This window comes from Daphnia magna, linkage group LG7, assembly GCF_020631705.1.
Source record: "Daphnia magna isolate NIES linkage group LG7, ASM2063170v1.1, whole genome shotgun sequence".
Lineage (NCBI taxonomy): Eukaryota > Metazoa > Arthropoda > Branchiopoda > Diplostraca > Daphniidae > Daphnia > Daphnia magna.
Window position 1 is genome coordinate 2,550,209 of NC_059188.1, and position 14,218 is coordinate 2,564,426.

General features: G+C 39.0%; 1 protein-coding gene across 3 annotated transcripts; it reads left to right on the forward strand.

Annotated features, from left to right (window-relative positions):
* The first annotated feature begins 1,737 nt into the window (after positions 1-1,737).
* Positions 1,738-14,118, forward strand: LOC116927457 (neuronal acetylcholine receptor subunit alpha-10). Of its 3 annotated transcripts, none has more exons than XM_032934491.2 (17): positions 1,738-1,890; positions 7,737-7,901; positions 8,669-8,727; positions 8,882-8,989; positions 9,889-9,933; positions 10,268-10,377; positions 10,559-10,662; positions 10,754-10,833; positions 10,937-10,991; positions 11,097-11,216; positions 11,313-11,443; positions 11,602-11,650; positions 12,682-12,760; positions 12,867-12,987; positions 13,252-13,349; positions 13,460-13,705; positions 13,798-14,118. In XM_032934491.2, the coding sequence occupies exons 2-17, from the start codon at positions 7,835-7,837 to the stop codon at positions 13,886-13,888; spliced, it is 1,563 nt and encodes a 520-aa protein (XP_032790382.1). In that variant the 5' UTR covers positions 1,738-1,890; positions 7,737-7,834; the 3' UTR covers positions 13,889-14,118. The 3 variants fall into 3 exon arrangements, with proteins under 3 accessions (XP_032790382.1, XP_045033295.1, XP_045033296.1); XM_045177360.1 differs by having other exon boundaries at positions 13,511-13,705; XM_045177361.1 differs by lacking the exon at positions 7,737-7,901.
* Positions 14,119-14,218: the final 100 nt, after the last annotated feature.

Genomic DNA, 14,218 nt, shown 5'->3' on the forward strand with positions numbered 1-14,218 from the left:
AAGATAAAATTGATGAATACCAAGCACGCAACTATTGTGGATTTGACGCAAAAAATTTCGTTATTTTCTATTTCCTAAACTATTTGGGATAAATTCATAAAACTTTGCACAAATGTGCGCACGATAAACATCTTTGACTATGAATTATTTCAATAAAACCTCTTTCACACAATTCGTCTAAATTAAGAATTGCAAACTTGCCCTCCTGCCAACTAGCCCCACTCTCCCCTACTAACTCAATCTTATCATACGCTTTCCAGCAATCAGATATAATGATATAGATCCAGGTAAAATCCATTCTTGGGTAACTTCTATAGTAATGTATTTGCAACAATCATTTACAACAACGAGAAAACATTTTCCGGGTCCTCTGTGTCGACACCACCAAATGCCCAAACTCCGTCAACTCTTTTACGACGATTATATTTTCCTATACAAATTACTATTAGTCTAGAGTCTTGACGTGTGTATAGCTCTGCTCTTCTTCTTCCTGGATATAGCAACATCCCTATTGCATCTAGGTAAATACTTGCAATACACAGACATTCTGCTCATACGAAAAGGCTAGAGTTAATAAACCCTTTATATCGAACACTATTGTGTATAGCCTATAATGGCAATCGTTTGAGTAGATTCAGCGGCTGCCACCATTCGTTCAACGCGAACTATAAACTATAGGATTTTTACATTTAAAATTATTAGATAAGTTTACTGTGCCCTAATTAGAGCGATTAGGGCACAGCCAAGCACAAGGAACGCTCTAGGCCTATATAATTTAAGAATAACTAGAGTAAGTACGCTATACACCCCACAGAATTGAACAATTATCATTCGATAAACATTTTGTTGCTAGGTTACAACAAATAAAAAAATTATAGGGTAGGCCTACAGAAAAATGTTAGGATTGCAATTAGAATATTGAGCTTACACAGTAGTTAAACACATTTTTCGTCGATGCCTGTGACAGATGCTATCAAGCACAAAGTAATCCTATATACATTGCATAAGCCTCTGATGCAAATTAGAAAATTTACATTCTGAATTTCGGTGGCCTGCATGTTACGGAAGTGTAGGATTATCAAAGAGAACAACGCAGCGTTTAATAACGAGCACGCCATTATCGTAAGAGAGTTTAGGCTTACAGCATGGAACGTTGGACCAAAGGTTCAAAAACCAACCCGGGATTTCTGCATAGAAACCCTTGTCCATGACTTTGTGTCCCACAAGTATAGAGCTATAATATAAATCTGAAAAAACAGACAGCTAGACCTCTAAATTTAAAAAGTAGCATCACATATTTAGTTCGATAGGAATGAATTGAGAAGAAATCAAAGGATTTCACAACTCCCGACAGTCTTTCATACATCCAGTTGTAAATTGTCTCATATAAAACCCTGTGGAGAAGTTATGTGGAATCTCTCCGCAAATTACGGTTTAAATCTGTATATGCACCTCTGCACATTATTGAGAAAAAGGGAACTGTATTTAACCAATTTCAACATTTTACGATTTCCTTTTGTGTCTTTTGTTTAACAAGACTCTATTCTACTTTTTTTTTCTTTTTTTTATTTTAATTTATTATTATGCAAAAAAAAAGTGTGGGAGTCTATATTATGACATGAAACAAAATGAAAGAAAGCGTCTAGCCTTCTTTGAAAGATCCAAACTGCGCATGCAGTCTCGAACATATATAGAATGTCTGTGACGGGAGCAAAAATGACATAGTCGAAACTCAGCTTCCGTGCCGACCAGACGCAGTTTTGTGGTACAGTCCAAGCACATGCAACAACGTTTAAACGCTGCCTTTTGCCGATACTCCTAATCAATTGTTAAATTTGGTGCTGTACTAGGCTGCGCTATTTCAACTTTCATTGCAACTATATACTTATCGTAAGTAATTTTACAGTTTGATATAATACTCCTAGTATAGACCTATTTTTTTTTCGGAGAATTAAAAAAAAAATTAGGTATTTTCAGATTGACTTCCTGAATTTTGTTCGTTGAAGTACAGAAGGCTAAATAAATATATTTAGGTTTCTTTTCTGAAAAACAGCTGCGGGAATTCCTTTGATAGCACAGTGTTATTATGGCCAGATTTCTTTAGAACATATTAAATGAAGTTGAAATAAATCAGAAGAGCGGACTCTAACCTGTTAATAGTATTCAACCAAGACGGTGACTGTTAGGCCTATATACGTAGCTAAAACAACTATAGCCTAACACGTTTTATGTTAATATTATGAAGATAAGGATGCAAAGATGCGTCTTAAAATGCTTCCATAAATATAGTTGAATCACACCAATGAGCTGAACTATATACCTAATCTGTTAATCACAGTCCAGCACAAGACTACTACATATAGCACATAAATTAGCTTTGGGTGCTGGAATTCGTTGAAAACAGAGGGGTCAGGCTAGCGGGAGAAGGGTTTTAGACATTCAAAAATCCTTTTCTGTAAGCACCCTTCCATTCAGAGTTATAGGCTATAGTACTATCAGCATACAATTTAGCCCCTATACATATAAGATTCTCAGCAGCAGAGTATATCCATATAATTCGTAGACTGTGCTGTGGGTTTTTATTTTTTTTTTTGGCAAGTTATGGCTCCGTAGAGTGCCGTTAATCTGGAGCTTGTAATAGAAAATGCTGTCATTCATACGTCAAAAGAAGTGCGCACACCAGGCAAAGTCATTGCGAGTTGAAGACATTGACAGAATATGGAGGAATGAAATGAGTTCGTGCCCCATTCACTAATACAGCCAATGCACTAATCATTGGAAGCAAACGATATAGCCTATAGCCACTCCTCCCTCAGCAAGTGCAAAATTAAATTAATATGATTAAATTGATTTCATTGCTTTCTGACTGCTTATATATTAGTTCGACGTTTGGTGCAACGCTCGAAAAGGTCTTTTATAAACAATACCAATCTATATTTTCATTTTGACATGAATGTCGTCTTTTATATGATGTTATTTCGTTATTTATTCACTGTAACATTCAAATTCGATATGCGATGCGATGTGATCCGATTCAAATGCGCTGCGATGCAGTTCTTTGGCTAGTTGTCTTTGAGTGGAGAACAAGAAGACGGCAAAATCTACTGCTATCGTTGCAACAACGACAACAGAAAGCGGTGACAGTTTTCCTTAGTTGATGTTCAGAGCGGGGCGATTTCACGCTACATCCACGCGGGCGGTGATTGTCAACTGAACGCTAGCGGAAACAATTTGTAGACAAGGAGGATGTCAGAGGACGATACAATCGACTCCCCAAAGTTTAGCGAAATGTACTAGATATTCTGAATTACGAGGTAGACTATATAGGCCCATAAATATCCAATAGAGTATCAATAATTTTATATTTGATACAGACAAATATAGTATAGCTACCACCTTTATCGTAAATAGAGTTCTAGACCTTTATTTCCTTTTTTCTGTGCTTTTTCTACATCGCTGGTTGTTATGATGACATGCTCAAAAGGCAAGTCATCATTAATCTCCATTCAATTGGTTAGCAAACTGCAACGACGATAGAATGGCAGCAAAATGGCCCACCAAATTTTCGTGTTTTTTGTTTGCGCAGTCGTTTGTGTTATAGTCGTTTGATGCAGCACAACCAATAACTTGTTGTTTAACAAATATATTTTCTGATTATTTCAAACAGCTTATGGAGTAGGAGTATATTATATTATAGACCTATGAAAATAGAAAAACTTTGTAGGATGAAGCTTAACTTGCAAAGGAAAGAGAATCATATCGGAGGTGCACTCAATAAAAACGCAAAAGCAAAGTATTATAGGCAAAATTATTTTCGTTATCAGGATTCATCGTTTAATGGAATTAACTGAACAAATTAATCCCGAATCTGCTCACACGCTGTGCTCGTCGTGTGTTTTTGCTCTCGTTAGGGCTTTAGAGCAAGGCATGAAGCGTTAAACGAAGTTGGCAGCATCATACTACTATACGCTGTTGGCTGTCTTCTTTTTACATGCTGTGTAGACTACATATCTTTAATCTTATGTACGTACCGGTTTTTGTGTCATTCAGGCAGACAACAGACACAGCGGTCCTCCCCCACTCCCCCAGTAAAAATGCCTTCTGTTACAATACGGATGGTTATCCATTCGATTAATGACCCAGCTCCTCCTTCTTCGGTGATCTGTGCCATTCAACCATTACCGAAACATACCAACACTTACTAGACTGAAAAATCACACAAAAACAAAGAGGGAACAAAAAATAAAAAATAAATAAATAAAGCTGCTCACAAAAATCAATAGAAAATGGATTTTCATTAAGATTTATTGCGAAAGGGGTTTGGCTCCTCCTTCACGTACAAGTGCGAAGCGAGAAGGGTCTTTCCCAAGCTAATTGAATCTCTTATACGCTCTTGTCGTTGTATATAGAATGTATAGAAATCTTTAGACTGTGGCAATTACATTAGACCTGGCTCTTGTGCCACGGGAACGTGAACACTGCAAATGAATAATAATGTTTAGTTTGGCTGGATGGCAAACAAACTCACTGCAGAAACCATTAATCAAAGGTATACATATATGTATAGAATCCTTTGTGGAAAGCCCTGACTTTAGCAGTCATTTACATGATACTCGAATGAGCGCGAGTATTATTCGATAATTGGTTACTGTATAGCGTATACTTGGTTGTTTAATGGACAGGCGGTCGATGCGACAGCGTTGAGTGCCGTTGCGTTGCAAGACTTTTCCTACCCTATATGCAATGAGATAGTCTCTGTAGGGTTGGCTCCAATGAAAGTGCGCTTCACAAAAAAAAGAAATGGGAAGGAAAGAAGAGAAAAGAAAAACATTGATTGGAATTTTATTAGCGCTTTTTCAAGAGAGAGAACAAAAAAGGAAAGCTTCGGATAGAAACGTTAAACACCGAGTACTCATCTATAAAGAGAACTATACGTAGACTATATAGCTATATATCTAGAAGGCATGCCACCATATACGGTATGATTGTAGATATGATGTATGCGTATAGGCTATATATAGTCCAAAATAGACTGGCAACTCTACAAAAGGGCATTACTATACGATATTATACGATTGACACTTACCAAGTGGTTTTTATACACACATACGTATATCCAATAAAAACCGTCATAAGAATGGTTAAGCGGAAAAAGAATCAGATCGATATTAGTTCAGAATGATGTCTTAATAGTGAGTTGTGAGCGATATGTACAGATCAGAGGCTCTATATAGATACTACGTAAAACAAAAATGGACTTTGACAATATAGGCAGCCTGAAACTTATACAAGAGATCAGGGTGAATTTACGGAAATTCACGTGTTTTAAATGCCGCTTGCCTATAGGCTTAGTGTAAGATTTTGAACGAGAAGACCAATCGACTGATATGTTAACAATATCTCCGTTGCAAGATGATTTCTATACGAAGTCCTTTTTTGCCAACATCATCAGTGGCACACGCTATATGGGGTGCGCTTATCATAATGGTCTGTGTTTTAAGAGGGCATGAGAATCAGTTGCCGCTGATATTCTACATAAAAGTCCGAAGAGAGAATGAAAATAGAAGACGATTCTGCGCTCGTTTTGCTGCGTGCTTCACTCTGTTCAGTCTTTGGCATGTTGTTCTCTCACCCGCCGCCCCCTCCCCCCTCTGACTTTCTCTGGTCGATACAGCTTTGATGGCTATTAAAAGCAAGTGGCCAGAGAGAAGATATAGGTAATAGCGCAAGCAAGCTGTCAAAATCGGGCAAGGCACCGTTGATTTTGATGATCCATCGTCCGATGGGAGTCTTTTCTAACCCGAGCCATTCCCTTTTTTCTCGTCTTTTATTCTCCCCAACAATCGTCTTTCCCCATTCTATCTTTCTTTTTGTTCCCTCTCTTTCTCTCTCTCTCTCGTTCTCGTCCCCTCTCCATTCTACCATTCGTTTTATTTATTTATTTTTCTTTTCTTTTCTTTATCTTTATTATTTGGGTCCGTCCCAGTTGCTCCATTGGTGGTGCTAAAGCGCGCACCAGCAGCGGGATGGCAGGCGGCACGCAGCACTAGTGGTACAGCCTATGCGTTCCGCAACCTCCGCTCACTTACGGCCGAATGTATATAGACTATATAAGATGCCAGATGCCGATTGGTAGACATCGGCCGTCCAAAGTCACGGCCGAAGCAATATAGTCAACAATATTTTCGTCATCGTTTGCTGCGCCGTACAATCAAGAAAGGCATCGTGTATATAGCAACCGCAGCAGCAAACCGAAAATAAATGTTCCCCGAATGAAAAATAGCATAGGTGCATGTTATAGAACTGCGCAAAGTCTCGTTTATATTCGTATATATATATACGTTATTCTGTATAGACGGAGAACGGAACTAGTGGAAAGCATCATAAGTATATATCGTTTACTCCAACGTGACTTGATGCTGTCCAAGCGGCCACGTCTGATATTGATCTGGCAATGACCCCGCGGTTAACGGCGTGTTATATAGCATTCACCCATGGATATTGTGGATGGCAAATTTCTATGTCAAATTCTGTTACCGCTAATACGCTATCGATGGGGCAACATTTTGTAATAATACATAATAGCATTTAAACAATGCTTATACGATCCCTCCTTTTACTGCCGACTGAGTTCATACTGAAATCTGAAGTCTAACAACATCTAATTACTAGCCCTTCATTTGAATTTGTTCTTTTTGTCTCTTAAAACATTTGAATAATAAATGCAAATTTTGTTTGTTTTTTTTATTCCATGTTTCTTATGTTATTGCTGTTTGATCGTAAGGGAATGCTTAGGGGGGGTAACTGATTCGCTGGATGGCATTCTGGCTCGTTAAGTTGCGATGGCCAATTGGGCGCTTCAAATTTCTCTCTAACTTGTTTCAACAGTTGAACAGGCCTATAGTTCAACCATCAGCATCAATCGACCAGAAAAAGAATGCAATGGAAACATAGTATATACAGTGTTGCAACTGTGGCTTAAAGCACGCTTAATCCAAAACAAAAAACAAAAACAAAAAATGTATCGATCCACAAAATGGAACGCCCAACTGATAGCCTATAAGAGAAGGCCTTCGTTTTCATTCATGAAAAAAACAAAAACAAAGACTTTTCAGCCGAAATCTATGCCGGCGTGTATAGTCTATAATATATAGTGCTCGAACCTGCGAAAAATTAATACAATTAGACCAAAGACCTGAAAACGATGCAAATGTATATAAACGGACGGTGGCACGTCGCAAGTTGAAACGCCACCGATGCGGACCATTTATTCGCCTGCTCGTCCAACTGTGTGCGTGTCGGAGCTTCCGCGCGGTCAGTTGTGGGTGTGTAGACTATAAAGAAAGCCCGTCAGACGAGCTAAGATTGATCACGTACTTGTTATATATACATCCGAAAGGCGAATGTGAGACCAGCGGAATTCCTATAGCCTATATACAGTCATAAAGTTGTATGTGTGCGTTTCGCTTTGAAATGATGGTTAAGAAATAAGAAATGAAAAAATATAAAATGGAAATAACAAACCAAACATGTCACCACAGACTGTCCAGAAATCTGCGCGTATAGAAAAAGGCGGATTTCTGCGCCTGACTTATTCGCGAACACAATATCGTATAGGCTATCCGCGATTTACAATTGCGTCGTAAGCAAACAACGATTTGTGTTTGATTTGTATACGATATCTATATATCTTTTTTTTTTTTGTATTTTTGTATTCCCCTCCCCCCTTCTTTTAGGATAGTCAACTGTTTGTTTACCATAGAGATGACGTGAAGGGACGAGCGGCGACCAAAGAAGAGGATTTAGTCGAGCACTGCCCGATGGAGACGCACTAATGCTTAGATCTCACAAAATGACGCAAAGGATCTGGATAGCTTTCGTGACGGTCCTCGCTATTCCAGGTTTAGTATCGACATGGCCACTGTCTGAATCTATACTCTGTAGACCTACACTATATATTGCGTAAATAGATAGAATATATAAAAGACCGCAGTTACACACTTACGCTGCACCCTCTCTCCATATAAATAAAATAAACACTTTACTCCGAGTGATTCCCAAGTTTTTCGGGAATTAGTTCACAAAAGAGCTCCTCATCCTCACCACACAAAAAAAGAGGGGGGGTGGGGGAGGGGGAGGGGAATGTATATCCCTTCACTTCACTTCAGCATGGTAAAAGCCAGATTAGCTTTGGTTGACGGACTGTATACTGGACTCTATTCTTCGGGTGTTCACACTAGGAAAATAATGACACGTATCCATCGAGTTTTTGTTTTCTTATAAGCTTTGTATAAGGACATTAGAGAGAAAGGCAGTAATCTGAAGTTGGCAGCTGTTGGCCTCTCCCTTCAGACTAATTGCAGGGTGCAAAAACAAGACCGGGTATATAGTAATACAGGAAAAGAAGCGCATTTTTAAGCTTGGGACTTACGTGTTACGTCACATGCGATGCAAAATGAGGAAACCCTGCGGACTAAAAACAATGCGCTCACTGATTTCTTAGGAAAATAAAAATAAAAATAGACAATTAAGACGTTTATCGTTTCAAAGTAGGGTCTAGCCTATTTAAAAAAAATAGATCTACACATGAGTGTTATAACAGACTGGCTGATATAATTTGAACTAATTGGATTTCTTTCTTCTTCTTTTGCCCTTGTGCGCACAACAGGTAACCGTGGGGATGACGGCGAATACACTCGGCCTATCGTGTCTCACGAATATCGTTTGGTAAAAACATTTCAAATTTCCTATATAGACCTATACTCTTTGCTTTCGTTTTGGAGTGGCTCAAAAGTAGTGCCGATGAATGCTATTCTATAAATGTCAAGACCAATGTTATAATTATGCAACGGATTTATTCATGTCTGCACTCTATACGCAGATCCAGCACTTAATGGCGAATTACGACCGTTCGGTGCGACCTTCCCGGAACGCCGCTGAGCCATTAAACATAACGTTTGGATTGGCTCTGACTCAAATCATTGACGTGGTGAGTGCTGATTGTGAACGATTCTTCGTTTGTCTAACTCCTCCGCCTTTTTTGTTCGAATGCCAGCCGATGATGGCGGATAGCTGTCATCTCATTTTTCTCTTTGACTTTTCCTTTCCCTTCATTTTTTTTTGTTTTTGTTCTCTTCTTTTCCCCCTTTGGTTTTTCCCCTCAAACCGTATATACTCTGTCCTGAGGTTGTAGCAACGCACACGATCCCGGCGGATGTTAATTGATTCCATGTCTCTGCGCTACAGCCCTTCAGACTTTTCTTGTGCTGGGCGCGTCGGATCGGAGAAAGAGAGTGAGTGGATGTCGCTGACCCACGCTCCCCCAGATTTATGGCCACCCGCAGCATATGCGGTCTCTCTGCGAAGGAGCGAGGGTCAGACGTCCATGGTAAAAATTCGTTGAAATCCATCAGAGTCTTTGTTCGGCCGACACTCACGACAGAGATGGAGCGCAGGCTGGATTAGTAGTGCTGTTCCAGTTGAACGAGCAGAAAGGGGGAGGAGGCCGCCTGCAAAAATTTTTCCAGCTAGATGAAACGAATGATCTAGACCTACTATATTAACACATCTTATATAGTCTATACTATAAATATACAGTATATATATAAAACGCGGTGCAAGTGCAACTTCCTGCAGCCGTTGGGATAGTACATTTACACAATAGCAACTGAATTTGTTACGACTTGCTACATTATGTACGTTATATAATCGTATAGCTCTTATGAAGGACTTACAAGTTAATACTATGGACCGATTTCTTATTATGTACTGTATATCGATTAAGTCTATACATCCCAAAGCACGTCAACGAAACATTGCCCATTTATCTTTCACATTTGTGTACAGCATTCAAACGTTAAAATGTGTTGTTTGATTAACTTTGAACAGGATGAGCGGAATCAAATTCTGACGACCAATTGCTGGATGAACCAGGTATACATTAGGCTAGCAATACGCTTTATATTTGGCTTGTTTGCTACTTGGTCGCATTTGATCATTCAATTTTTGATTGCGTAACCGTATAAAGAATCAATGTCCAAGTCACAGGTCAATATTTCATATAATACGGAATAGATATATTTATGATGATGCCTAGACTATATATATCTGGCATAAAAAGCGAACAGAAAATATTTCATTATCTTCGTCAAATACTTAAGCTTCGATGTTATACGAACGTATACATCAATGTGATATTGTTTTGCATCATTTTGAAGATGATACTTCTGTCGATGACGATTTGGATAAAGATTGCACTGTATTATAGATGTGGACCGATTACAGTCTCGTTTGGAACGTCTCCGAATTTGGTGGGATACGAGTCGTACGCATTCCGGCAGACAAAGTGTGGAAGTCGGACATCATTCTGTATAACAAGTACGTCATTTTATACGAGAGCCACAACAACATTATTACTGCATGTCCCTCTAGATAGCTTTGCCTCGGTTTTAATGGCGGTGCCATAAATCTTCATTTTGTGAGCTTCTTTAATGGCTAAAGTGTTTATCTTATATTGCCCTTCTCTATATACGATCCGCTCTCGTTTGCTTCGATGCAGCGCCGATTCTGAATACAACTCGGCTTTATTGTCAACAAACGTAATCGTTACTCACGACGGCAATCTCACGTGGCTCTCTTCAGCCATTTTCAAATCGTCTTGTGGTAGGATTTAGCTTAACAAACGTCGCTAACGACCCCTTGGTTTGTTAACTGGCTTAAATGATTCACCATTCATTTGTTGACACATTTTTAGGTATCAACGTTGAATACTTCCCATTCGATGAACAGAAATGTTCCATGAAGTTTTCTAGCTGGACATATGATGGCTTACAGGTCAGTGCTAAATTCTATATTATTGTTTTCTATAACTTTGATTCAAACCTATACGTATATATGACCAAAATCTGAAGAATGGCTTATCCCATTTTCCTTGTAGGTGAATCTGTTGAACCAAGCTGAAGAGGGCGATCTGTCCAACTACGTACCCAATGGTATATAAAGTTCAAGCGAAACCTATTTCTCTACAGAGCAATGAATCATTGAGATACAACAATAATAATCATTTTTCTCTTTTTTAAACGTGTTGTCGCAAACAGGTGAGTGGGATCTCATTGATTTAGTGGTGGAGAGAAACGTGGTGTTCTATTCGTGTTGCGAAGAACCCTATCCGGATATCACGTTTCACATTGTTCTACGTCGCAGGCCTCTCTTCTACGGTAAGTTTTATGTTTCAATCTCAAGATCTTAATAGTCAAACAATTTGCCTAATATAAACAATATGCATGATTCACTGTTGTCCCCTTCTTGAACAGTATTCAATTTGATCCTGCCGTGTGTGTTGATAACGGGCATCGCTCTAATGTCATTCTACATGCCCTCCGATTCTGGCGAGAAGGTGACGCTCGGCATCACAACACTTCTCTCCATGACAGTCTTTCTTATGGTGAGTTTCCCCCAGATTTTTCATATATTAGTACTTTGCAACATCCAGGAAGAAGTGCCCTACTCTTGATATAGACTAGTCTATACGTGACACCAACAAAAAATCAAATAAATAAATAATTTTGGTTTTGTTTGTTTTTGTTTTGAAATGCTTACCAGGTTATCGGTGAGAGTATGCCACCGACGTCGGAAAAACTTCCTCTTATAGGTACGCAATATATATATCCGCCTATACATTTCGTATATACATTCGGTCGAGACAAAACATGCTCATTATTTACCCGTGTGTATATATATACGTATATACGCGTGAACGTGTTTTATGGAGCAGATGTGAGCAGATGTGTGCCCGGATTCTATTAGCAAGTGAACGCACGCGCCAGTGCGTACCAGACGGCGTAACAATAATGACTTTTCTTTTCGCCTTTTTTTCTTGGACAACAAAAAAAAATCTGCTTCACAACGTCATCATGTTTTGTTTTCTTTTTTTTTTTTTTTTTTTTTGAGGAAAAGTTTTCTAATAAAAGGAAAGCAAACAGCCTAGTGGTATAAGAAAAGAGCCAATCTTCATTGTGTTGGCCAAAAAGGCGGGCGGAAGGAGAGCACCACCGGGAGTGGAGAGCATATAGTGGAGCATGGCGTGTGTTTTGTTCAGATAACGGCGCAGTATATGCAAAAGAATACAACAGGAGACGAGCTACTATATAAAAAAAGGGGGGGATACGTATAGTGAAAGAAAAAGAAAACACGGGAGGTTGAAAAGAGAAAATGCATATAGGACGAACATATAGCAGAAGTAGTCATCTTTTCACTCGTGCCATATCCGTCTGCTCTGTTATTTCCTTTGTTGCATCCAAGTTTTGAGATCGGATTTTTATCACGGGCAATTTGGTTCCAATATGATTTAGTGGCTAATTCGCGCTGGCCGTTCGTGCCATAAAAAATCAAAAAATAAATAAAACTAGATCACTTGTTCTCGTTTTATTTTTTGCTGGCATTTTTCAATATGCACCCAGTGACAGGGATTTCGGATGTAATCGTTTAAACACCAAACACGTGGGAATATAAGGAATCGCATCAGATGATTCGTTTTTGGCAGCACGAATTTAGGGGAAGCAAGGGGAGAGCGAGGGATGCAGTCGAGATTGTTTCTGGTATTGCCCATTTCAAGAGCACAAAAGGGAGTTTGTTGACAGATTTGCCTTATTTAATTTAAAATCATTTCTATTTAAAATTCAGGGTTATATTACGGCGTAACCATTAGCCTCGTTTCGTTCGCCACTGGCCTGTCCGTGGTAACGCTCAATATTCACCACAGGTAACTTTTTTCTGTTTGTTTTTTTCATTTTTCTTAACATTTGTAATTATTATTTCAATGACTTAAAAACCATTTAACTAAAATTTTCCTTGGCTGTGAACGACAGAGGGATGCGTGGTAGGGGAGTGCCTCCAATGGTGAAAAAAATCGTTTTCGGTGTTTTGGCTAAATTGCTTTTTATTCAGCTAGACATCGCAGAAGGATGCTCGTGTAGCACCAAAGCCAAGGTATGGTTCACTATAAAGGCGATAGTAAAAGAAAAAAGAAAAAAAAAAAAATCCATCAAAATAAAAAGACAATTCCATTTTATAACCTTCCAGCCAACTTCCTGGACTCCTCCGCTTCCTTTATCCGTAGCCTATATAGCCGCATGCAATCTACCCTCGCCCATTCAAATTGATGACCCATTTTGTATTTGAGAATATTTTTTGGCCCGCTTTCAACTATAGACTATACTATACACGAACGCTTTTTCGTACATTGTTATTCAGGAGTTCCAGCAGAACAATCAGTTCGAAATGAATGAACGTTTCAATGTCGATATCGGAGACAGTCTGAAGAACGAGAGCAACGGAAGCCTGCCACATCGGTAATGCCAGCGATTGTCGCGGCCGATCGAATATAGTTTTATGATTACTGTTATTATTATCTGTTTAGTATTGTTATTGTTCATTTTATATATTAACCGCAAAACTGAAGACTGGTTGTTGTTTTTGTTGCTGCCGCTTGGTTTCATGTCCGGCAATCAAGCTTTGGCGCCAATTCCGGCCTGATAAACAATGCGACATCCAACATTGGGCCAACCGACAGTTTCGAAAGACAATTCTTGCGAGTGCTCAACAAAGTTTACCAACACATCGAACGCAGTGAGGCTAGGCTGGCTGACCAAGATCGTAAGGATGCCATTAAGCTTGAGTGGCAGCAAGTAGCCCTAGTCATTGATAGGTAAACGTGAATGAATTTACAAATCGCTTCATCATTGTAGACCTAATCCCGACACAGTTTTATAACATGTCGCCTTCTAAATGTTTCTTTAGATTCCTGCTTTGGATATTCATAATTGCGACGGTGGCGGCTACGTTCGGCATTCTCTACATGTCGCCTCACTCGAGACTCTTTAGTATGTAATGAATGACCAGAGTATACTTAACAAACACGATGACGTAATATAGTTAAAAATAAAAAGTGCAGAGTACGCAGACGTAACGAGTCGAAATAACGTAATAAATGGATTTATTTCTGTTTACATTCATCTAATCAAACCGTTAGTGGAATTGTACAGCTTCCTATACATTGACCAGTAATTATCGTTTACCAGCAACACACATTAGAGGCGAAATATAATGGTTTCAAATGTCTACCTCTCAAAGAGTAGCCTATAATTATATAGAAAGAAACACACCACCTGCCCTCATTTCTCCGTCCCTCTCCTATACTCTCTTAAAGAAAAGTAAATTA